The 26,420-nt window shown below is 44.6% G+C and overlaps 1 protein-coding gene across 1 annotated transcript in view; it reads right to left on the reverse strand.

Moving 5' to 3' along the window:
• Positions 1–263: 263 nt before the first annotated feature.
• MEI1 (meiotic double-stranded break formation protein 1) overlaps positions 264–26,420 on the reverse strand; it is a 464,883-nt gene continuing 438,726 nt past the window's right edge. Inside the window, exons 28-31 of the mRNA XM_088468098.1 lie at positions 24,104–24,207; positions 13,499–13,630; positions 13,274–13,377; positions 264–318 (exon numbers count right to left, since the gene is read on the reverse strand). Of these exons, the coding sequence (XP_088324224.1) occupies positions 264–318; positions 13,274–13,377; positions 13,499–13,630; positions 24,104–24,207 (395 nt within the window). The remainder of the gene's footprint in view (positions 319–13,273; positions 13,378–13,498; positions 13,631–24,103; positions 24,208–26,420) is intronic.

Below are 26,420 nucleotides of genomic sequence, written 5' to 3' on the forward strand. Positions count from 1 at the left end.
CTGACTGGTTGGCCACCCCTGCTCTGGGGTGTTTATTATTTGTTGTACGTTACTGGAGAGCTGCAGTTGTAAATAATAAATAGTCTTGTTACCTCAACAAAACGTTTATTTAATACCAGTGCAATATTCTAACATATTAACAGAGAATAAAGATTTTGTTTTCAGAATGGACAATTTTATTATTACTCTTTTTCAAATACATACATACATGACTGCTGTTGCTAATTAATAATTACTGGCATGAAATAGTGATATTTTTTGCTCTATTCTGCTATATATGATTGGCTCACTGCAATTCCATCTTCACCTCTGGTAGGACTGGTAGTACGGAAGTTTAAGCAAAACAATGTAGAAATAAATTAGAAAAATGGGAAATTAAGGGTCATTTAACAAAAAGACTGTTCTATGGGAAAATAATGTAGTGTAAAAATTAGAGTAATAGCTAAACAGTATTGTAAAATAAAATGGAGTACACCATTAATCAAAAGCTGTTCCTTTTCTATAATGTGTGCACGTGAGCCCAAAACAATTCTACATCGTACATCCTACATCCAGAATAGACCCCACTGTGTACCTACAACAGGTTTCCCCCCATTTAATCTGACAGTGATTCCATTTGTCTGAATATTACATGGACGATGGCATTGCCGGAAAAAGATAAAGGGGAACCAGCTGTACGCAGACTCTCCCAGGCATTAGTACGCCTCTGGAAGGAATGTCACACTGTACTGCTGTTTTACAGTAGCAATTGTAGTTAATACAAATTGCCTCATGCGTTATTTTCAGTTGTAAAATAGCTAGGGAGAGATTTATCAAAGCTTGGAGAGAGATAAAGTGAATATAGAAAAAGTACTAACCAATCAGCTTTTAATTGCCAGTTTACAGACTGTGGGTCTGATTCATCAAGGAACGCACGCTAGCAGACGCATGCACCCGTCCGCTGCGAGAATATATTAATCAATGCATACGCACGGAGACCGAAGCACAAGATGCAGACGCCCAGCCCTATACTAAGCCGTCCATCTCCCTTTACTCACAGCCTGATCAGCACACAAGATAGCATAAACATCGGTAACATCGAGAACCATCGGTCCCATTAGCTTAATAGTGGTTGACCTGACCTGCTGCAGGATTTTGTCAGCTTCCTGTGTACAGCTTACGGTATGGCTGCGTTTGCCGCCACACTGCCTTAATTATACACGCCCCTATAGCGCCGTTATAATGCCTGCATTCGCCTGACCACTTCCCGTCACCACCCACAAACGGCACTTCCTGTCATTCAATGTCAGAAGAGGTCTGCATACACGCTGCATATAGACTGCGTACCATAACTCGATCGCACTGGCTAGTTCACGCACGCATAGTGCGATGCATACGCATGCGCAGTTCAGAAAAATTGGCCAAGTGCATGCGTTCCCTCATGTGCATTCCTTGCTGAATCAGGCCCTGTGTTTAAAAAATTAGAGGAGCTGATTGGTTGGTACTTTATCTCTCTCCACTTTATCCCTCTCCAAGTTTTGATAAATCTCCCCCAAAAAGAGCTTAACTTCTACATTAATGTCATGCCAAGATATAATTGATAATATCTACTTCATTGCATACTCCTCCTCATGTTCTCACCATTTTCAGTCTTCTTGCATATTAGTAGGTCTTTCTAAACACTCATCTTCCTCTATGTACTTTGCAACACGTCACTCACACTGTGATCTCCGCAGCTTGCCAACATTCAACTTTACATTTCTATACCTCCCAACATTTAAACTTGTTAAGGAGGGCCGAAAAGGGGACGTGGCTTGATAAAAAGGGGCGGAGTATACAGAAAACAGGCAGGAGCCTTGCGACTTCCCCCGTTTTCGTCACTTTGGGGGCATGCCCAGCACTCTCCGAGATGCTGGGCAGCCCCCAGACTCTCCGTACACAAGAGAACAGATGCCGTGCGCATGTGCATGGCATCTGTTCTCCTCCTGCACACCCACTGCTCTGCTATGCAGCACAGCAGTTTGTGCTCTCCCCAACTCCCCCCCCCCCACCGTGGGACACTGCGGCCCGCGGGCGGAACAGAGGGTCAGTCCCAGAAAAATGGGACAGTCCCACTGGAGGCGGGACAGTGGGGAGGTATGCATTTCTCACCACTACATCCATTCACGCACATCACTGGCAAAATCCATAGTCTTGCATTTCGCCACAGTCCAACTTCTTAGAAAACAGACAGGTTTCTGGCCTACATGTTTTAAAACCCCAAGAAAATGTTTGTTGCTGTATAAACGGCAAGCTGATGTCACAAACAGCTGCCGAGTCACTTACCTGGTTCCCTGCTCCATAATCCGACTCCGTGACAGATTCCCTCTTAGCTGCAGCTTCTTCTCACCTCCTGCAGTCTCCCGGCTTCCATGTGCAGCATTCCCTCCAGGATTAGGTCTAGAACGCGGTGCTGTACAGGATCTCTGACGTCATAACCATGTAACGAGCGACAAAAGGGGGATGGGCAAGGTACAGAATGGGGGGCCAAAAGTGTCCCCTCGAATGCTCGCTTCGCTTGCCACCGGTTTATATTCCCCGTCTATGCCCACGTGGATAGTAACACTGGTAGCTGACCGGCCCTGCCGCAGTGGTCACGTGTTTGTGATGTCAGAGGTCCTTTCTTCAACTTGGATCTAGCAACAACCTTCCCTCCAGTGCTGTCTGCTGGGCACAGCCATGATAGTCTGAATCAGGTGACTGTTCATCCACCAACAGGAGGCCAGTTTGCTGTCACCTGACATCTGCAGCCAATCCCTGTTCTCCCAGGGGTATATAAGGATTCTCTGAGCACACAGCACTTGCCAGTGCAATGTATTATTCAGCCCATCTGTAGAAGCATTAGAGAAAGCGTCTGTGGAATTTCTATCCTACTCAGCGACTCCTGTGCAGATTTCCATCTCGCTGCATTCCTGGCTCCAGTATCTGGTTCCATCCCAAAGACTCAGGACCTCATTCAGAGCCGGTCGCACAGAGCGTGCGGTCGGTCTGAATGAGGGGAGGACCTCTTGAATTTTCAAGACGTCCTCCTTTGCGGTGGTAAGGCTGTGGGTTAACACCCACAGCCTTACGACCGCCTAAGGTGATGGTCGCGATGGTCAAGACCATCGCGACCATCCGGGCTTATGACGAGACCCTAGGGTAGGGTCTCCCTTGTCGTAAGCCCCGGAGAGCTTTCGGCTCTGTCTGAGCCGGAAGCTCTCCACTGACATCACTAGTGATGTCAGTGGGGCCGCCCCCAAACGGTAGGCGTTCCCATGGGAACGCCCCCGTTTGGGCTGCCACCCCCCCGGCCCGCCTTCCAAATGGGGCGAGCTGTCAATCAACATCGACAGCTCGCCCCCTTTGGATCGAGACCCGCTACGACGGGCGCTGTCGGTCGTAGCGGGTCTCACGCATGCGCACGACGGCACCGGCGCCGTCGTGCGCATGCTCTGTTGGGGGCCATCGACCCGGTCCGAGCGCATCGGCGGTAACGACCGGGTCTGAATGACACCCCCTATACCATTGGTTCCAGTCTGATAACCTCTACCATCGGTTCTAGTCTTATATCCTCTACCATCGGTTCCAGTCCGATATCCTCTACCATCAGTTCCAGTCTAACATCGTCCAGTCCGGTTCCTTCCTTGAGATTCCGTCATCAGCTGCCAATACAGGGATCCCAAGCAGATGACCGTGACCTGCACGTTGAGCGCAGCTAAGCCCAAACTCCCTTGAGTGGGTTCCTGGTGAAAGCCACCAGCGTGTTAGACTCCGCACCTCTGTTCAGGGTCTCAGCCATTTCCCCAGTATTGTCCAGCTTCCTTCAGACTACTTCCCATGAGCTGTAACTATATTAGACCAGACAGTTTCCAGACATCTACTCCAGAACCCACTCCTGCAAGAGACTCAAGTCCGGATCCACAAACAAATCCGAACATGACAGTGACAACTGTGAGCTTTTCAGCTTTGGTTAAAGCCTGTTAAGGGTCCCTGGGGTTATGGCTAAAGAGTGAGGACGGGCTCAATCCATTGGGCCCAGTTTTGGTCTTTAGGGCCTCTAGTCTAAGAGTAGGCTGGTTAATACTTGCACCTGTGTGAGTATGTGAAAAAGCTGTCAGGCTGGACATCCAGTCTTTCACTGTCTGGGGAAAGGGACTGCAGAGTCGGAGGGTAAATTTACTAAGAATTGTGGACATAGGGCCTGATTAAGACCCACTCGCGAGCGGCTGTCCGCTCGCAAGTGGGTCGATGGTGTGCACTGCTCATGCGCACGACGGAGGGAGCTCCGTCGTGCGCATGCGCGAGACGCGACGAGCTAAGGACTTTCCTTCGCTCGTTGTGTCTGATCAAAGGGGGCGTGCTGTCGATGTTGATTGACACCACGCCCCCTTTGGTGGGCGTGCCGGGGGCGTGACTGCCAGACGGAGGCGTTCCCAAGGGAAAGCCTACCGTCAGAAGCCGGCCCCACTGACATCACTAGTGATGTCAGTGGGAGTGATTTTGGCTCTGATAGAGCCAAAATCACTCCGGGCCTTGCGGTTGAGAAACTCAACTGCAGGCTTCGGCTCGCAGTGGCGATGGTGGCAATGGTCAAGACCATCGCGACCATCATCCTGCACGCTCGTATATGCTGTGGGTGGTGACCCACAGCTATACGAGCGTCCAGGAGGACGCTCCATAATTATGGAGGTGGGCCCTGATTCAGAGCCAGCGCTCTGCTCAGAGCGTCCGGCTCTGAATCAGGGCCATTGCCAGAACGATTTAGACTCAACACTACAAATTTAATAAGCAGCGTGTTTGACATTCTATTTAAAACTAATGGTTTCTGTTGCATGCGAGATCAGATTGCCCCGTTTACAGTCGGCAGCAGATTCATAGCACTGCACAGATCAGTATGATCTGTGCAGGTTTTGGTGTGTAAACTAGTAATTGCATGGGGTCCCCCACACCAAAAGCATAACCAGCCCCAGACCTCTGAGCATTCTGGTACTGGAAAATCGGGTTAATACTGGCGTGGGGTACCCCTGTTTTTCCAGTAACCAGCACAGTGCTGAGCCAGCCAGGGGTCTTCCACTATTGCAGGGAGACACAGTGGCTAATTGGAATTTCCACCATATATTTCAAAGATTTCAACATAGGAGTCCTGTAATTGGGAGAGTTGCAGCACACAGAATGGTTGACCATAAACCACAGTTTAGCAATAAACTTTATTGGCTTCCATAACCTTTAGACTTGATAGGACTTGCTGGGACCTGTAATTCGCAATGAAAATACACTTTTTTCTGTATTTTTAACAATGATTACACCTATATCCACTGCCCAGACCTGATACTCCTAGGGAATTTAACCCTGTGCTGAACAAGCTGGGACTGCTGGAAATTATGGCAAGTGGACCCTACGCAGTGTGCTACCCTGCTATGGTGTCCCTTACCCATCCTGTTAAAGCATTGTGCGTGCTTGGTTGAGAGAACCCCATGCTGTATGTCCCCCCAATTTTGCCTCTGCCACCCTAGGCTTCAAGCACTATTGCTGTTTTTTTAGGGGAGAAATAGGACAAGTTGATTGTAGGTTTTTAACCCACCACACTCCGCTCGCAGCTTAGCTTCTCACCCTCCATATTGCTTGTATATTTACCACTACACTGCTCTCTGAATTGTATATTTGTCACTAAAATGTACAGCATAGCGATGGCTAGAATATTCTTTGATTTGTGTAGAGGTCACTACATTTTTCTCTGTATTGTATATTTGTCACTAGGATGATCTCTGTATTGTATATTTGTCACTAGAATGTTCTCTGTATCGTATATTTGTCACTAGAATGTTCTCTGTATTGAATAGCTGTCACTAGAATGTTCCCTATATTTTATAGCTATAAGTAGAATGCTCTCTCTCTTGCATAGTGGTTACTAGAATATTCTTGTTATTGCATAGTAGTGACAAAAATGCTCTCTGCATTGCATAAGAGTAACCAAAATGCTATTGCATAGCAGTAAAATGTATAGTAGTCATTAACATGCTCTGCTATTGTATAGCAGTCACAACAATAGTCTCTGCATTGAATACAATTTATAGAGGGCTGTGTTTTATAGTCTTTGACATTGACTATATGAAACTACACCTGCACCACATTTTTGTCATGCCCATTTTTTCATTGCAGCATGGTGGTAGGAAAAGCCAGACAACTTCCTTGTGTTTGCCTCCCAGGGGTGTATCTAGGGATCCGAGCGCCCCTAGCATTGTAATGGACTGGCACCTCCCTCCCCTCATAATTTCAGGCAGTGGCCTCAGTAGTAGTCCCCCCGATGTAGTGCCCCCAGTAGTAGTCCCCCCTATGCAGTGCCCCCAGTAGTAGTCCCTCCTATACAGTGGCCCCAGTAGTAGTCTCCCCTATACAGTGCCCCCAGTAGCAGCCACCCCCCTATACAGTACCCCCAGTAGTAATCTCCCCTATGCTGCAGTGCTCCCAGTAGTAGTCCCCCCTATACAGTGCCCCCAGTAATAATCCCTCTTATACTGCATTGCCCCCAATAGTAGTCCCCCTATGCAGTGCCCCCAGTAGTAGTCCCCCCTATACAGTGCCCCCAGTAGTAGTCTCCCGTATACAGTGCCCCCAGTAGTGGCCACACACCCCCATAAAGTGGCTCCAGTAGCGGCCCCCCTATACAGTGCCCCCAGTAGTAGTCCCCCCTCTACAGTGCCCTCAGTAGCGGCCACCCCCTATACAGTGCCCCCCCCTGTCTGTGCCAGGCTTACACATACACACATAAAAAAACAACTTACCTGATCCCTGCTCCTGCCAACGACCACTGCTGTCCACTCCTCCGGGCCCGCTCTTGCTCTGCACTATGGGATGGGAGAGACGTCATGACATCTCCCCCATCACCCGCTGCGTGGGGAGCCGGAAGACGGAGCTCATGAGTGAGCTCCAGCTGGCTCCCTCCGTGGACGACGCATTGGCTGGCAGCTGTGTGTTTGTAACTGTGTAGTGCAGACCGCTCTCACTGCGATCTGCCCTACACTTGTGGGGCCCGGGGCACTGGCGGTGGGTACGGTGCAAGACACCGGCTGCACCACCGGTGGTCCCGGTCTGATTCTACCCAATGGCTGCTGGTGGCACTGCCGGATAGTGCCCCCCTTTGGCTGGTGCCTGTTTTGAGTGCCATCCTGGCCACTGGGTAGATACGCCCGTTGCCTCCTAGAATACGAGTTGTCGCTCCTTCCCTATAGTGGATAACTTTGAATTTAGAAACAAGATTATTGGATAGTACCAAGGGCCAGTGTGCAATTACCGGGCAGCGCCATAACTAGTGCTCCTGGCGCAGGCCACGCCCCCTCCATGTGAGGTCATGCAGAGTTGGCAGGGCCACAAATGCCGATGATTACAGCAATGCCCTGAGCATCCTCAGGATACTCCAGGGGGCTGTAAGGGCAGCAATGTGCACACCTGAAGCATCCTAAGGACACTCCAGGAGGCACTGCTGCAGAAAGTCTGGCTGCAGGGTGCCATTCTAGGCACCCTGCTAGCCAGATGCAGGGCTTGTGGTTGAGCAACGGTTCCGCCAACAGAGCTCTGGGCTCAATATGGCCGCACCGCTCGCACACCCCTAGTTTTGGCCATGTAACCAGGTGCACTATGCTTAACCCCCCCCTGCTTGTGTATGACATGTTTGCTATGTTCCACTCTCCCGAAACCATTACTTACATGGAGGCAAGGCACATCTCAACGTAACAGGTAACAATCTTTAGGCTGTTGCCTCTTCATGTTAGTGCCAGGCAGTTAGTGTGTGGATGCAAAGGTGATATTGAATGAGTGACATTCTGTAATATATTTAGGGGTCTATTTACTAAGCCTTGGATGGAGATAAAGTGGGCGGAGATTAAGTACCAACCATCCTAACTCATTTTTCAAACACAGCCTGTGACATGGCAGCTAGAAGCTGATTGGCTGGTACTTTACCTCCATCCAAGGCTTAGTAAATAGACCCCTTAGTGTTAGTCGGAAAGATGTATTATTAGTGCATATATCATGCAGCTAAAGCTGCTACTGCTTTGCCACTTATCAAGGCGAAGCAGGAAGCAATAAAACCAAGATGTATTACCATCTCGGCTGCTAGAGAGGGTCAAGGAAAACGTCCCCGTCTGGCAATGTCTGCAGGTCCCATAGCTCATCAGCCTAGTGCCCTACGCTATTCCTCCTGGCAGGTCCCAATGTACAAGATCTCGCAAAAAAAAAAAAAAAACCACGAGATTCCTAGACGACCACCCTGGACACATACCAGCAGGTAATCCAGCCAATATGTGAAAAAAAACAATAAGCTATAAAAGTGAGCTTATCTTTTTTTTTTAATATGAACTGTCACTATACAATGGTATAGCAACAACAATATTGGTACATTTATGCAAATACCATAAAGAAAAGTAATTCTCTCTATGGTTAGTGCTTTAGTACATGTTGTTTATCGATATACTGTAAGTGTCAAATTACGCTTGATCTAATGCATTTGACACGTATCTACTGATAATACATTTCCCCCTTTAGTTCTTATACTGGGTACACAGTGGGCGATTGAACGGCCAATATATAATCAGTGCATTGGCTATGCAGCACAGCCAATGGCCGATATATCTGTAGATATATATCGGTGCATCTGGCAGTGTGTACGGGGAGTCCGCCGACCGCCCGTACACTTGCTGTAGGACATCACAGCTGAAATTCTAATGCTCGCCCAGCTGTGACGTCATGACAACATGTTGAGCGGCCGATAAATGTGTATACTTACCTGAATCGGCCCTCGGTCAGCGCAATACCCAGTTGGCAGTCAAGTCTACCTAGTATGTACCAAGCTTTGCAATGCAGGACCATGTGTAGATATAACTGCAGAAGGTCTGTTGGCTCTCACACTTTGCTTTGGTTTGACATTTCAGAATTTTTTATTGTACCCCTTTCAAATATGTGTTTTCATTGTTGTTTATTTTTATATACATATTATTTTAATTAGTAACATTCCTAATTGGTTTTATGGGGAGTATTGGTTTTACACTAAATGTTTGAAGAGAAGTACATTTTACTAGACTTTGAGACCTATAAAATAATGTTTTAAGTATTTCCCTGAGTTCAATGATATTATTTTTCTTCTTGGATTCATCTATGATGATGTTTTTCTTAAGTGCATTTCTTTATAGCAACTACTTGATTTAAAGTATGGGAACATTAATTCAACCTAAAAACAAGTTTCAGGTGGAATTAAGTAACATGCTATAATAAAGCAAATGTTATTTACCTGTATTCGGTAGTCAAAGTGAGAATTTTGAATTGGAGCTACAGTTTGGAGACATACTAAAAAAATGGGTTTGACCACACATCATGAGGAGCGTGGCTTGTATAATCAGACAATCCCAGCTGTGCCAGTGTCTTTCAAACCAACAGTGTCTCTCCCACCAGTGTCCGTAATTCCAAACCTAACTATAAACCCCCCTACTGCCACAGACGGCCGCTACAGCGTCTCTCCTGGAGCAAACTCAGCCCTGCCACCCTGGGAGCAAGGGCTGCATGCTGTACCCTGCAATGGTGCACTCCTAGGCATGTCCTGGCATACAGACCGACCTGACGTTACCCTGTCAGATATTCATGGCCCCAAGTGCCCTAAACTGTACCGGCGAGGAGAGCAGATGCCACCCTGCCCAGCCCGCCCCTGCTGTCAAAGTCGGACTCAACAGCCAGGGCCAGTTCTAGGGTATTCTGCACCCATCTGCAAGCAATGAATTTGCACCCTCCTACAAATATGTCCTGTAGACATATCTTTTCACTGTTTCATACTGTACTTTTAAATGTGCAAAGGTGACAATTAGGTGATGGCTGGCGAGGCAGATTTTTATGCTTTCATCCATCATACCCAAACTCACACATAAAATAAAATGTAAAAAATGTACACTTGGGGTAGTTTAAATCACAAACCAGTAGGATTAGGGAAACTATTTTTTTTTTCTAATGTATTTCCTCTTTTATGTGCTTTTATTTCCTCTTGTTATGTGCTGGTCACTAGTTCTTGGTTCCAGCTGCACAGGGTGGAGTGCAAACATTGTTGAAGTTGCTATATTGATGCATTGTAGGCTAAATAATTTCTATATATGCAAATTATCTTTTCAATAGTGCAATGAGATTATGATTGATGTGGTGTTTGCTATCTTTTCCTGGTTGACATATGGGAATCAGTGGATATGATTAGCATGTGGTGGGTAATGTGTGGGAAGAGATATATTAGAAAAAATAGAGACAAATTAAAATGCTTTCTCTAATCCTCAACGTCTATGGCATGAAGTGGCATATAAGAAGCCGGAATCAGTATGAATTACCGCCGGACCGACGCTGGAAGGCCGGCACAAGAAGATCCCAACTGAGATGAGTAAGACTCCTAACCCTCCCCTCCCTTAGGGGTGCCAAACCCTAACCTCCCCCCAGTGCCTAACTTAACCCCCCTCCCCGCACCCTAAACCTAACCCTCCCGGGACGATGCCTAAACCTAACTTCCCTCTGGTGGTGCATGACGCTAACTCCCCCTTCCCCTAGCCTAACCCTCCCGGGGGTACCTAAACCTAAACCCCACACACACACACACGGCTATCAGCTCCCGAAGCCCGGCTTACCTACGTTCGGTATGCCAGGCTTCGGGATTTTAGCATGGGGCTAATGATACGTGTCGGTATTTAGACGCCTATCATTAGTCCCAAGCCGGGATTTCACTGTCAGGATGCCGGCGGTCTGCATTTTGACCGCCGGCTTCCTGACTACATCCCAAGAAGCCTAAACATCCATTAATAAGTTGGTTCGGGAGAGAAGGCTGAATCATTCAACAAAACAGACTCATAGCATTACAGTCAGCTCCTCTGAGAGCATTGTTAGGTTAGCGGCTCTGGTGTCTTTGGAAGTAATTTAGACAAAAAAAATGTTTAGTGCTGGTATGTCATACCGTTGCATACCGGCACACTTCGAGCACTGCCTGTTCTCTGTTAATTTTGAGTAACCCATATGCATCTTAATGGTTTCAAGCAGAATCTTAAAGCTCTGGCTCAGCAGTGGAGCAGATTCTGTAGTGAACGCTAATGCATGTACGGCTGCGATTTCTTTCGGATTAGCAGTTGCGATAATATGCAAATGCTAGTTTCAGTCTTCGATCCTGTTATTATGAGCACTGGAGATTGTAAGCTCTGAGATGCCACTTTAAATGTCCGTGGACAGTGGAGATTTATGATCAGTGGCGGACTTTACCTAGGGCTGTGAGGCTGCAGCCCCCCAGTAAAATCCTCCACTTCAGTGAGCCAGTGCAGTCCGTGACTGCACTGGCTACACTGTGACTGGAGGTGGCTTCCTATTGGAAGCGCCACCTGCCAGTCACGCACAGGACAGGCAGCCCCAGGGGGAGGTGTCTCCTCCCCCTGGGACTGCCAGTCCGGTCTGCCATAAGCAGAGAGCGGCTTCCAGTGGAAGATGCTGCTGTGCCTTTCAGTCAGCCCTACAGAGCTTCTCGAGGCTGCTACCAATGCAGCCCCGAGAAACTGGTCTAGTGTTAATCCCATGCGCGGCGCTACCCGGTGCCTGACATTCATTGTGCAGGCACCGGGACCAGAAGCAGCTCCACTCAGGTAAGAGGACATGAGCCGCTGCTGCTTATGATGCCATATGGCTGGCGCAGTGTCTCCTTCTAAACATGGCCTCAGTAGCTGCAGCTCTGCATTTGAGGAAACAGCCATGTTCACTGAAACGCCCATAACACATCCATGAGACTGCCTATTTTTGCGTTCACTTCAGGCCACCTCCAGACACCTCCCAGGAATACTCATGCCTTTCTACCGAATGTAATCGCATACGCAACAGCGCTCTCTGCATACACTCAGTGGTACACATGCGCCGTATGCTTTTCCAGGACTTTTTGCACATATGCTCATCTGCGCAAACATCAACACGTTGTCGACCTCTGAATCAGGTCCTCAGTAACACCTCCACAGACTTCCCATTCACAGGAATTAAAACATAGGGCCGGATACAATTTGAGGCGAAAAGCCGCAAACGGCGAAAAAGTTTTGCCTATTGCCGATTTTCACCTGTATGCGTCTTATCTTCAAATTCAATTCTGGGACCAATTCGCCTAAGCGGAAACTCAATGCAGTGAAACAGGCGGAAAAGTTTCTCCACTGAATGGCAGGTTGAAAAAAGTGCAAAATCTCTATTTTGGGGTGCAAATATGGGGAATGGATTCAGAACCCTTTGAACACCCAAAAAGACAAATCATGCAAAAAAAAAATTCCCTTAGAACACCCCAAAAGAAGACATGTCATTTTTGGGGCGAAAACTACAAAACAGTGGGAGGACAAGGATAAAAAGTAGTGAAATCGGTTTCTTGGGGGACTGTATGGATGGGACAGGTGTTTCTAGGACTGCAGGTGGAATTTTAATTTTTTTTAAATGTGCACTTTAGAGACACAAAAATATGCCAGCACCCATTTTCAAGTACCCCAAATTTGACTGGACTATTTATTTTCACCAAAAAATACTGTTTTATATAATTTTTCACCACTTTTACAAATATGCTTCTAGAAAGCTTTTAACACAACTTAAGGACACAAAGTACGTTTATTAGGACTAATAGTACTCATCTGTAATGATTTCCAGTGCATCTTATTTTGGGGTACAGACTGATTCCCACAATCTATTCAATACTTTCCGCCTGTTATGCATTCGCCTATTTGCGCTTTCGCCTGTTCTGTAATCGATTAGGGTGAATTGCAGGGACGTGCATATCGTGAATTCTCGTCTCAAACAGGGGAATGCGGCGGAAAGTACAATAGATGAAAAGTTTCTGACTTTCTCGTCTAATTGAATACGGGCCTTGGTGGGAGAGGGACTATAGTAACTCTGAACAATGCCCAAGAAAAGATCTATTCTCAAGACCACTGAATCACCAGAATGCAGGAACGCATTGATATTTTTTTATCTCACGTTAAAGCTGAGATAAATAAGAGCCACCTCTATGGGTGTTTGAGCATTGAGTATCCCCAATATACCTGCTGACATACCCATGTCTAGGAATTCCATTTTTTATCGATATAGAGGGGCACCTGAAATCATTCCGACCGATGTATTGACGTGTATTTATATAAAGTTATAGAGAGATGGATAGATAGATATACAGTATATTATATTTTAATAATATCTTCATATCTTTAAATTGGTTGTGTGGCAAGAGATGTCTTGCAAAAGTAATAGAAAAGGATACGATATATTGCTGGAGGCTGACTCCTGAATATTGTAAATTTTTTGCAAAAGTTCCTGAATTATTGATCTCTTCGCTGGTTCATCTGCTAACTTTTTGTTCTGTAACTGAAACATGCAGGATAGAAGCAAACAAAATATTACACAATAAAACTTGGCTAGAATTATACCTTTATAGTCTGAATTTTATTTACTAGGAAATATATAAGAAGTACTTTGATGATCTTACCTGCACCAAAAAAAAATGTAAATCCAACACAACTGTATAATGAAGGTCTGATAGATTCAGTTTTGCTGCCTCATCAATAATTTGCTTTATTTCATCCAGAGTAAGAATGTTCATGCTTTCATATTTCACAAACTGAAACACAGAAAAAAATATATTTTCAACTGCCTTTAATGTGTCATACTTATTATATAACATGGCTAAAGTTCAGCCTACTATGTTACTATGCAATATTTCTATAGAATACTTATGTTTGTGTTGTACACTTGTAGATAAAACAAACCAAATAGACGAGCAAGTTTATTAAATGTGGTTCAAACATCATTTATACATGACATTTCCTTTAAAACATTAATATTATATTTAAAAAACAAATAAAAAGTCCAATAAATTAAGCAAAATATGGTTAAAAGCTACATCAACGAAAGTTATTGAAACTTGGGAGTAACATTGTACCTCTGATGTATAGCGTATAATGTGGTAGTCTAAAATCTGTCTCGCACAATAACTTAATGCACACTTTTAATAGTTGGAGTGGGAGAGCTCAAATATAATATCTTATTAAAGGGTCTTCCTTCAGGTATGTAAATTGCTATCATAAAGGGTTTATGCCAGTTATTGTCTGTAATACCGCCTTTAAATATTATTTATTTTCAGCATTGTGTTTTTGCTCGAATATACAGTTTACTGCATGTAGTGTTTAATATTCCCCAGGGACAAGTTATTCTAATATCCTTTTTATGTCAATCCCTACAATAGTGTAAATACATTTCATTTTATTCAGATTGTTATATGATGTCACTGTTCTGCAGTCCCATGCACCCTTCAGGGCTGCCATCTGAAATTGTGGGACCCGGGACTGATAAAATAGGCAATTGTAGACTGTGTGAATGTGATATTTATAGAGTGAAACAATATTACCAGTTCAGTCACAAACACTCTAACCCAAGGGGAACTGATACTGTTTCAGGTGAACTGATATTGTTTAAAAATTTGGCAATTATGGTGGGTACACACTGGGCGATATTACTGAGCGACTGCACATTTACGACATCGTAATCGTGCAGTCGCCCAGTAATCGTGCACAAATCGTACACTTTTATGTCGGAAACGACCAGCGATACGCACTCCCGCTGGTCGTTTCCGACATTGTCCATCGCCTGAACATGCAGCACAATCTGACGATAATGACAGATTGGCATGTTCAGGAATGATGGACAGTGCCTGCACTGAACGACTGATCGTTCAGTGCAGACACTACAGGGGATCAGGAATGACGGTACGATTACGATGTCGTAATCGTACTGTCTTTCCTGATCGCCTAGTGTGTACGCACCTTTAGAGTGTGTGAGATAAAATTATAAAAGCGCAGCTTCTCACAAACTACACAGACTGCCTCTAATAATAATCTGAGGAAATATACTTAAGGCTAGTAGATGAGCACTATCATTCACACTAGATAGAACAGAATATTTATAGAGTTGGGATTACACAAGCTAATTACATTTAAGAAGGGTATATCAATATTAAAAATCTAAATAAATATAAGTGAAATCTGACTATATATCCCTCATAAATTACTATTTTGTCATAGGCGCACATATTCAAAATAAGAGAATAATAATACTCCATATTATTAACAATATTAAGAAGCAAATAATAGGACAGCGAGACAGACTTTTTAAATATTGTCTTTATTATATGTTCACCAACTTCACAATTTTTCTTTTGTATGTTAAATGTTGAACTTAATATTTCACTGCAGAAGCAGATATTTTAATTAAGTAATAAAAGCTATATTTTAAATATATTTTTTCAGTGCGCCAGCAAGAGACAATTCTTTCTTTCTTGTTTATTCTTACACTTATTTATTGTCTATGGCAGCACCCCCATGATATAAGAATACTTTAAATGAATGGTTATCAGATATTGGGGATACATTGATATTTGAGATAAATTACCTACTAGTACAGAAGTTTTTTCCCTTTTTCCCTATCTCTGATAATAAAAAATAGGCAAAGCACAGGGCCGGTGCAAGGTTTCCCAGCACCCTAGCCAAAACTTCAGCCCCCCCCCCCCACCAATAAAAATAAGAATTATTTACAAGACAAATTGATTGCAAAATGCCAAGACTGTGTTTGCAAGACAAATGGAATAAACATAACTTCAAAATATATATAACAACTTGATTTAGAAACCTGCACCTTCCCCTGTTCCATACCAACTGTGTAATGCTGCCAGCACAGCCCAACCAGGGCCGGATTAAGCCTTCAGGTTGCCCGGGGCATTTGGGCACACTCCCTGTTTTCAGCCCCCCCAGCTGTGCCTCCACTTATGAATATATTTATATATATGATTTTGTCTCTTTTCCCCTCCCAACAACTCATCACTCCCACCCCGTAAATAATATGTTTAATGATTTTCTCTCACACCCGCTCCTTATATACATATATTTCAGAATTTTCTCATCCCTATAAAATATATCTTCTCTTCTTCTCTCACCCAAATCCCTTATATATCTAATTATACCCCTCACCGCAACACTTATACAGTATATCTAATTATCCCCCTCACCCCCAGCTTTTATATATCTAATTATCCCCCTCACCACCAGCCCTTATATATTTAATGATTACCCCCTCCTACGCCTAAGCTTATAGTTTTGAGAGGCAGCTCCAGAGTCCAGCCTCCTGCCCCTCGGCCTCCTCGTCAGTGTCAGTAGCGAAACGCCGCTATCCACTTGTCACGTCACCGTTGGGGTGAAGACAGGATTGACAGGTGTCTGGCTCCGTCCAACGCACTGCCCGGGGAGTGAATCTGCTACTCTCCAGCCAGCAGTATTGCGGGGCGGCGCGGTGGAGGTAATCGTTCCACACAGCAGCACCAGTTTGTAGGAGTTATGGCCAGGGGACCCCCTGCACCTCCCCTCCCTCCCTTAATCCCGCTCTGTGCCCAAACCTTGTCTAGTGATCGGCGCCGGCAGCTTCACACAGTTGGTAAGCGGGGCAGGCTACATCACAATGTGCGACAGATTTGTAAGTGTCAGCGCTGTTGTGATTGTGTGACCAGCCAACGCAGAGGGAAAAGTGCATCTAAAGCCCGCAGCCATCACCAGGGTTGTATTCATTTTTCTCCCAGCCTGTGATGCCGCCCCTCAGGTCCCGGCCCCATAGGCAGCTGCCTAATGGAAGCGCTGGCCGTGGCAAAGGGCCCCCCTCCCACAAAAAAAAAAGAAATTATGAAGCCTTCCACCAGTCAAGGTAGACTCTATAGGCAAATAACAACATCCCTATTTGTGGCATAAGAAACAGACAGATCAGCAATCCTATCACCTTTGTAGAAGGACAAGCATCACTACTAATATCCACAGTAGTGAGTGATACATTACCAGACTTCAGTCACTGTCATGCACAATCAGAATGAAAGCTATCTGCTATCTCTCTGTTTGTTCCTCTTTCTGCAGTATGCACAGTTATCTATAATTCTGCCCCTATCACCTACCCTCCAACATGACCCCTTCCATTAGGTACGCAATGCTCTGCTCCTGGACTTCCCACCTAATGTATGATTGCAGTCACCTGTGTTGAACTAGGTAATTGATGAGACAGGTGTTTCACCACAGGTGGCTGCAATCATAAATTAAGAAGGAAGCTCAGGAGCAGAGCATTTTGTACCTAATGGAACGGGTCATGTTGGAGGGTCTGCTATCATAGCTCTCTCTCTCCTACTCTCTTCTCTCTGCACCTGGCTCCTCTCTATTTTTCCCCTTTCTGCACCTGTCCCTATGATATGCACAGCTATCTTCTTTGCTTTTTTCTGTAATGTACCCAATGCGCCTATCTATGTAAGTAATACAGCCAGCTCTATCCAACTGTATTCTCTCTCCCCCTCCATATCTGCCTCGTCTCCACTCTCCATCTCCAGCCTAGCCAGGCAGTCCAACTCCCCACTCCTCGCACCTGTATGAGAAAGTGCTGCAAGCCGGCAAAACATGACTTACCTCCTACTCCTTCTGTTCTGGCTGGCGCTGCTCCACATGCCTTGCAGCTTTTCTCTCCCAGCGATGCAGCATGACATCATGCACGCTGGCTCAAAACCCCCCACAAAACTGTATTAAACAGCCCAACATGCGGGCGGTAGGAGCAGGCCCCATTGTCCCGTCACTCACTATTATTGTGCGGACCATGGGGGTAGTTGCGTACGGCGCGCCGGTGAGAGTGGGCCCACCTTTTACTTTTAATTCAAAGGGGTAGGAGTGGGCAGTAGGAGCAGGCGGGCACCCGTTTCTGCTAATTGGCTGGAGTCCTGGCAGACCCCCCCCCTGATGGCCTCCCTGGCACCCTTCAATATAATAGGTTCACAGTGAGGTTCATAGTGGGATCTATGTCAAGTGCATAATCAAGTTGCCAAGAGGGGACAGAGCGGGTACTAATTACCCTGGCCTGAGCTTGATGAAGGGGCACGGCAAGGGCCCAGGTCCAACGCCCGACCCTTTCCTGTCAGCATCAGTCTGTGTCTCCCCAGCCCAGCACATGCTGCTGTGTGATTGGCTGCGGTGGGACCAGGGAGGCTTCTGCCACTGGTCAGCAGCAGTAGTCTCCTCTGGCTGTGTGAGGATGGGGACTGGAGTGATCTCACCCTGGATTTGCCCTTAGATGAGGGGCACAGCACCCCCCTGTGTGCCCCTCAGCAAATTCAATACAAATACAAGTATGAACACCCCACCTCCAATCATTGTGGTAATATCCAATTCCTGACAACTATAATATGGGCCTGAGTGCCTGATTCTTTTTTTTTCTTTTTTCCAGCCTCCAGGCCACTTGCACAGCATTGGGTGACCACCCACAGCATTGCGAGGAGACCCTAAGGTAGGGTGTCAGCATTTGCAATGCCGATTGGACTTCCTGCTCTAATAGAGCAGGAAGTCCACTACTGACATCACGAGTGATGTCAGTAGGGCCGCCCACAAACGGCAGGCGTTCCTTCAGGAACGCCTCCGTTTGTGCAGCCACCCCCCCCACCCGCCTACAAAACGGGGCGAGCTGTCGAGCCCTGGAGCGAGTGAAGTTCTCACTCGGTATGGGGCTTGTACACGCGCCGCTCGTGCGCACTGGGCCACCATCGACCCACTTGCGAGCGCTATGCACTCGCGAGCGGATCTGAATCAGGCCCTGATTCAGCAAGGATCGCAATTGAGGTGTATGACATCCCCTGCTGCATTTGCGATCCCAGCACTGCAATGGAGGTCACAGGCTGGGATCAACATCGCGACCATCGATGGTCGCGATGGTGGATGGTGCTGGGCGGCTGGCCAGGGCTTGCGTGCGTCTTAGCAGGACCCATTCTCCACACTCACAGACTGGGTTCTGCACACGCGCAGATTCACGATGATCAAGAATTTGCGTTCACTGCTGAGTCAGGCCCTACTGTATAATGCTGAGAACAAAGAAAAAAATAATTAAAAGTTGTATCACAAACAATAATGGACCCCCTCCCTGCAAACACACAATTATCTTGTGTGTTCAATTAATTTTATTCTTTTTAACCATATTTCGTGTACTTATAGGAAAATGTAAAATGTTATTTGTAGTAAAGTAGGCCTATAATAAAGATGTAAGTATATACAGTATATATGTACATATATATACATACGATTTTGTTGATCGGCACTCTAATAATTCCAGCAGCCGGGGTGCAAAAAATCCAGAAAAACCCACACATATGTGCAGGCTTAGAAAAGAGCAAGTGACCAGGCAGCACTCCACGGACTTAAATAAATAGACGTAGGATCAAGTAGTTAAAGCAACGTTTCAGATGTTTTAATTAATCTTTCTTCAAGGCTTAACAAATTACAAAGAAACCTTACCTTATATAGAGAGAAAAAGAAACCCCCGTGATTAATGAACAAACAAATAGAAACTGCAGGGCGCCCCCCCGGCACGTGTACACGCACCACGTGTCCACGTCATACGCGGTGACGTAGCTCACGTGCACGCGCTTCACGCATCCGCACTAGGCATAGTGACGTGGAGTGCTGTTAAGGCGGGCAAAACACCCTTCAGGTGGCCCAATACAGTATGAGTTATTTAAAACATCAAAAGAGGGGAAATAACCCCTGCTACTGAGGTTCAGCAGCAATTTGGGAGCGTCTAAGAGAATAGCGCCGCCCAATCGCAAACATGACCTGCGCCCGGGCTTGCTCCCAGCAGGACAACAAAAAATACTATGGAAACCATCACCATAGAAACCTAACATAAACAAAAAAAAAAAAAAACCTAAATACATCTCGGGACAATGTATTGCAGAACACTGCAATTTAAAAATATATAAAAATACAAAAGAAAATATGAACATACAAGCATTGCACAGAGATAAACAGCATAGAAATAAGTCGCATAAACCAAACATCCTACCATGAACAAACACAATATACCCCATACAATGGAGATAATTTACCTCATAGGATTAGAAATAATTAATCCATGGAGATGACAGTAACACAGAGCACCAAAAGAAATCTGTATAAAAGGCAAAGCTAAAAGTAAGAGGAGACTATATGGGAACATATGTGAAACCTAAAACTGATAAAGCAATGTCAAACAAAACTAGTGCGTATATAATAATACGTATATAATAATACAGATACAATAGGAGGGTGCTAAAGATAAGCCCTAGAAACAGGCCAAGCTCAGACACTCATTGAGACCCATTGGAGCCACCGTATTCAAACGGTGAATCCAAGAGGCCTCAAGTTGTAACAGCATTCTACCCCTATCACCACCCTTAGTCAACGGCAGCACATGGTCAACTAGCTTGTATCTCAGAGTGACAAGTGAGTGCCTGGCAGAAACAAAGTGTCAGGCCACCGGCTGTTCACTACTTTTACCTCCCAGGGCAAGTCGAATGGCAGACCTGTGCTGGGCAGCCCTCTCCCTAAAGGTGCAAACAGTCTTACCAACGTGTGCGAGCCCACAAGGGCATTTAATGACATATATAACGTACCTGCTGGTACACGTAAGAGCATGTTTAATAAGAATCTTTAAGCCAGAGTGTGGGTGTGTAATGTAGGGCCCAACACCCAAGTGTCGGCATGTCACACAACCGATACACCTGTAACACCCCGATGGTCGTGAAAGAAAATGTTGGGGCTGCTCTGGCATACTCCCTGTGATATAATTTTTAACTAGCCAGTTCCTCAAATTTCTGCCCCGTTTATAACAAGTAATCGGGAATCTTTAAGCGATGGTATATTACTATCTGAATTAATAAGGGGCTGAAATCTCTTCAAGGTTTTGTCATCCTGCTAATCATAGAGTAAGTGCTAACAAAAGGAAAAATAGAGGTCTCTGACTTAGACTTTTTTTGTAAAGATACACTCCGAGGGATAGAGAACAGTTTTTGTCTAGCCACCTCCAAATCACTAGCAGAGTAACCCCTACTCAAAAATGTATTAAACATGACCTGTATGTCAAGCTTGGCCTTAACCTCATCACTCGTAATGCGCCAAATCCTCAAAAATTTAGAAAATGGGAGACCCTTCTTTAACGCCACAGGATGGTTACTGTGCGCATGCATCGGAATACCCATATCGGTTGGTTTGGTATAAAGACAAGTACTCGAGCCTGTAGTGCGTGCACGTGAGCTACGTCACCGCGTATGACGTGGACACGTGGTGCATCCCAAAAATTCAATAAACACAAAAATGTCTGGAAAGCCCCACAAATGTATAATACAGAATATTTAATCCTTAAATAGTTCAATACTGGTACTTCTCCCATTGAGGTAGTGTAATGGAGAAGATGGTATCTTCAATGAGGAGATAACCACAGATAGTAAGTCTTTATACAGTCAGGCTTCAAACATTAACAGACAAAACCATACATAAAAAGCTTACTTAATAATAGAACACCACCAATGGTATATTGGCAACACTATGTCTTTTATCTGGCCCTGTTATTGAAGTAAAAGGTCTAGACCAGGGGTCTTCAACCCATGGCCCCCGGGCCACATTTGGCCCGTGGAGATGTTCTCCGTGGCACTCCAACACAGCAGCAAGTCACGTGACCACCCGGAAGCAAGGAAGCAGCGTGCAGTGCCGTTGCAAGCAGCGTTCTCAAGGAAAACAGCCTGCTGAGTGGAAGAAGACCATTCGCAGCCCGGACTAGAGAGAAAAGGACCTCACCAGGGACACCACTAGTGAGGTACCCCATCACCTTCATCGGATAGCAGTAATCGCGGGTAATCACCTCAACTCTCCCACTGCTAGTGAGGTACATTCACCTCCATCAGAGACACGAACAACACAGGGCAGAGACTGGCTGTACGAATCTGTGATTACACTAATAGAGATGCAGGACGCTGCTCTCTGATTAGTATATACCTGAATTGGAACATTTAATATGGACATATATTACCTTCAACAGTAATGTCACACATTACTAAACTAGAGAGAATTCCATTTACACATTGATTTATCATATGACGTTGTGTTTATTTTATTTTTTTACCTAATAAGGGACCAGTAAAGTCTTTATACCTATCTTTGCTTCCTTCGTTCCATCTACAATGCTCAGAATACGTGCAGACATTTACGTTGAGTGCTATATTGTGTTATTTATTGTGTTTGAATTTTTGTGAGTTTGGGTAGACTTACTGGCCCTTGGGTATCGTTGAATTTTTCAATGTGGCCCACACTATCTTAAAGGTTGAAGGCCCCTGGTCTAGACTCTTTCCAGACCAATATGGTGGTTCCATATAAAATCACCCTATGCGTTCATCAGGGGTATAGCAAGCAATAGACAATGTATATGAAACAAAAACACGGTGATTATTTTTATATATATATATATATATATATATATATATATATATATATATATATAGAAGTCCATGAGACCGGCACTCAATGAGAAACATTCATGAGTAAGAATTATATATTACTTGCCTGGGTGCCCTCCCCGGGTAGAATAGACTACTCGATACACAGAAAAAGAAGTTGCGGCGGCACTCAGCAGGACTCGTGAAAAAAGACACTACGGAGGTATGGTTTCCAACGTTTCAATCTCTTTAGTGTGAGATTTTCATCAGGGATGAAAATCAGAATTTCCCTGATGAAAATCTCACACTAAAGAGATTGAAACGTTGGAAACCATACGTCCGTAGCGAGTCTTTTTTCACGAGTCCTGCTGAGTGCCGCCGCAACTTCTTTTTATATATATATATATATATATATATATATATACACACAGGTTGAGTCTCCCATATCCAAAATGCTTGGGACCAGGGGTATTTTGGATAATGGAATATTCTATATTTTGGAATATTTGCATATACAACGAAATATCTCGGGAATGGGACCCAAATGTACTATAAACAGAATGCATTTATGTGTTATATACACCTTATACACACAGCCTGCTGGTAATTTTATACAATATTTTCAATAATTTTATGGCTCAAGCAAAGTTTTTGTACAGAAATTAAATTCAGTTATGTTCATATACACCTTATACATACAGCCTAAAGGTAATTTTATACAATATTTTTAATAATTTGTGCCTTAGACAAAGTTTGTGTACATTGAACCAACAAAAATCAAAGGTTTCATTATCTCAGTCATGCCAAAATGATTCCGTATTTCGGAATATTCCATATTTCGGAATATTTGGATATGGGAGACTATATATGTAGTACTTATTGGTGATATAGTCCCATAATATGTCTTATAATTATTGGTGTATAGATCTATAATATGTATTAATTCAAAGGATAGCCTTATGCATCCATAAACAGATAAAGTAAAATATTACTTCACATACAGTGAAAATCCAGAGTATCTACTTAATAAAAGGTCTCGTTTAGATATGAACGTACACACATTTTTTCATAATATATGTTAATCGGTACTTAACATGCCCACAAAAATACACATGCATGTTTGTATGTGTAGAATTTTACATATTGTTGCCTTGCATCCCATTATACCTGGAGAGTAGGAACAGGAGACAAGACTAGGCTTATGGAGTGTTGACGTAACTGTGATATCATGAGACATAGCTACATCCGGATTTATGCCTTTGGAATATCTATACTTGCATGAACTGGAGGGCTGCTGCAGCAATATTATATGATGATAATGACTATCATCAGCATTTTCTAGCAGCTTCTGATTGATTTATTGTGTACTAAACTATCCAGGTGTTAGTATTTAAATAAACAGTATCATAATTATATTATTTCAAGTTGCTTCCATCTATTCGCCTTTCTTAAATGACATTTCCATTTGGACTACTCCAATAATAGAAGGATCCCAACTGATCTTTGAAGGGGTAAACAACAGATGTGGAGATGTTTGTCCTGTATTTCATTATATTTTATATTGAAAATGTGACTTTTGCCTTTTTCATTAACTGTCATGTTAATATTCTTTTGTTCGGTTGACACATCTTGATATGCGTCCATCAAATACAGGTAATTGTTTTTTTCTACTAATGTTCAGTGCACAAATGTATCTACTCTTAATAAGCCCCTAAGCGTTTGTGATGGGCATTACATACAAGAGTTACATCATATACCATGTACAACTAAGATGTTTATTTATCCACTCACCAGTGCCATGAACCGAAGAACACCAGGCTGTAAGTAGCCATCCTTGCAATTTAAAAATACAAGAAGTACAAATCTGTTCCACGGTTGTGATGCCACATGAAGAGCTAAAAAGGTGAAGTGCAAAAAGGGTAGTTCATTTACTAACTAGTAATTTTCTAATTAGCACACAATTGATACTTCTTTTGATAATTAATTTCAAGTTTTAAGTGACCATTTAATAAAGGTTATGTTTTAATAGGACAAGTCAATACATTGAACAGACAATAATTGTATTTTACTAGAGGAATAGTGCACTGAAGAAAACCACTTTATTTTTTTAAGTAACACATATATCAGGGTAGGCTATAGGGGTGTCCGACCAGTGCGGTTGCACATGGACACCACCCATAGAGGGCGCACCCCTCCCCAACATCCCAATTGCAGCCGGACACTACTGTCCCGCTGTTCCACGCGTGGGCCGAAGTGGCTCGCGGGTGGTCAAATCAGGAGGTTGGGGACCCCCGCAGCTGTGCGCCGGTGCCGGACCCTGGAGTCTGAATGGATGCTGCGCACATGGGCGTGGCATCCATTCAGTGACGGGAGAGGGACTGGGGGAAGCCCAGCTAGTGAGGCTCCCCCTAGCCTGATGTTATTTGGAGATTTGCTATGCGGGCACGCCTCCAAATAATGTCAGGTAGGGGCATGGCCTACGATGTAAGGGCGCCCTGTAAAGAGCCGGCACAGGGTACTCAGACCCCTGGAGCCGGCCCTGTCATATATAAAAGGGCATCGGTGGCACTCTTGTTTGATAACAGGATACATTTAAAATGTAGCTAAGGTAAAAAATGTGGAGATGACAACAGATCTAATGAATGTTATAAACAATCTTTTATTTATATAGACACCATATACCAATGCGTCTAGTGATATGGATGGCTATTTTAGACTCTTATATGTCTCCTTTCTGGTAGTACGAGTATGATGGTAAAATAATCTAATAAAAATTATATATGATGATTAAGTCCTATATGGAAGGATCAAGGTATGTCTGGGTGGCAGGTGTGCCCTTTGAGGGGGTTACCTTTCCGTAAATATATACGGTACCCTTATGTTATAATATCAGCTCAGTATTTGTCCATACCGACTAGTAGCCAAGAAAAAGTCAGCCAATAGGACTGATCCCAAGTGGGTAAATAATGTCCGGGTGGTAGGTGTGCCCTTTGAGGGGGTTACCTTCCCGTAAATATATACGGTACCCTATGTCTAAAAAGACAAGTATGTGTATGTCCCTTTGGCTACTTGCAATGTGCTAGGGAAGTGAGGGTAACCTTATGTAGAAAGGTAGCTCTCCGTATGTGGATATCCACGTACGTGTCCCTGCACTGTCTGAAGCAATGTCCCGGTGATAGAGTGAGCCGTGCAAAGTGTGACTGCAGCGTCCCGCTAGCGGGGCTTACCGGTCGGCGTCTTCACTGAATGTCACGTGTTGCACTATCCATGTGGTGTGTGGAGGAGGGGAGCAGTGCGGTATGATTTCAATTGCCGCAGTCAGTCCAGCCGGACCACTCGCTCAACCCTCTGATTCTAATGCACGCTGCTCTGTAGTATGGCACCCTCCTCTGCCATACTACAGAGCAGCGTGCATTAGAAGCAGAGGGTTGAGCGAGTGGTCCGGCTGGACTGACTGCGGCAATTGAAATCATACCGCACTGCTCCCCTCCTCCACACACCACATGGACAGTGCAACACGTGACATTCAGTGAAGACGCCGACCGGTAAGCCCCGCTAGCGGGACGCTGCAGTCACACTTTGCACGGCTCACTCTATCACCGGGACATTGCTTCAGACAGTGCAGGGACACGTACGTGGATATCCACATACGGAGAGCTACCTTTCTACATAAGGTTACCCTCACTTCCCTAGCACATTGCAAGTAGCCAAAGGGACATACACATAGGGTACCGTATATATTTACGGGAAGGTAACCCCCTCAAAGGGCACACCTACCACCCGGACATTATTTACCCACTTGGGATCAGTCCTATTGGCTGACTTTTTCTTGGCTACTAGTCGGTATGGACAAATACTGAGCTGATATTATAACATAAGGGTACCGTATATATTTACGGAAAGGTAACCCCCTCAAAGGGCACACCTGCCACCCAGACATACCTTGATCCTTCCATATAGGACTTAATCATCATATATAATTTTTATTAGATTATTTTACCATCATACTCCTACTACCAGAAAGGAGACATATAAGAGTCTAAAATAGCCATCCATATCACTAGACGCATTGGTATATGGTGTCTATATAAATAAAAGATTGTTTATA

The sequence above is a fragment of the Taudactylus pleione genome, unplaced genomic scaffold (genome assembly GCF_031769625.1).
Source record: "Taudactylus pleione unplaced genomic scaffold, aTauple2 ptg000080l, whole genome shotgun sequence".
NCBI lineage: Eukaryota > Metazoa > Chordata > Amphibia > Anura > Myobatrachidae > Taudactylus > Taudactylus pleione.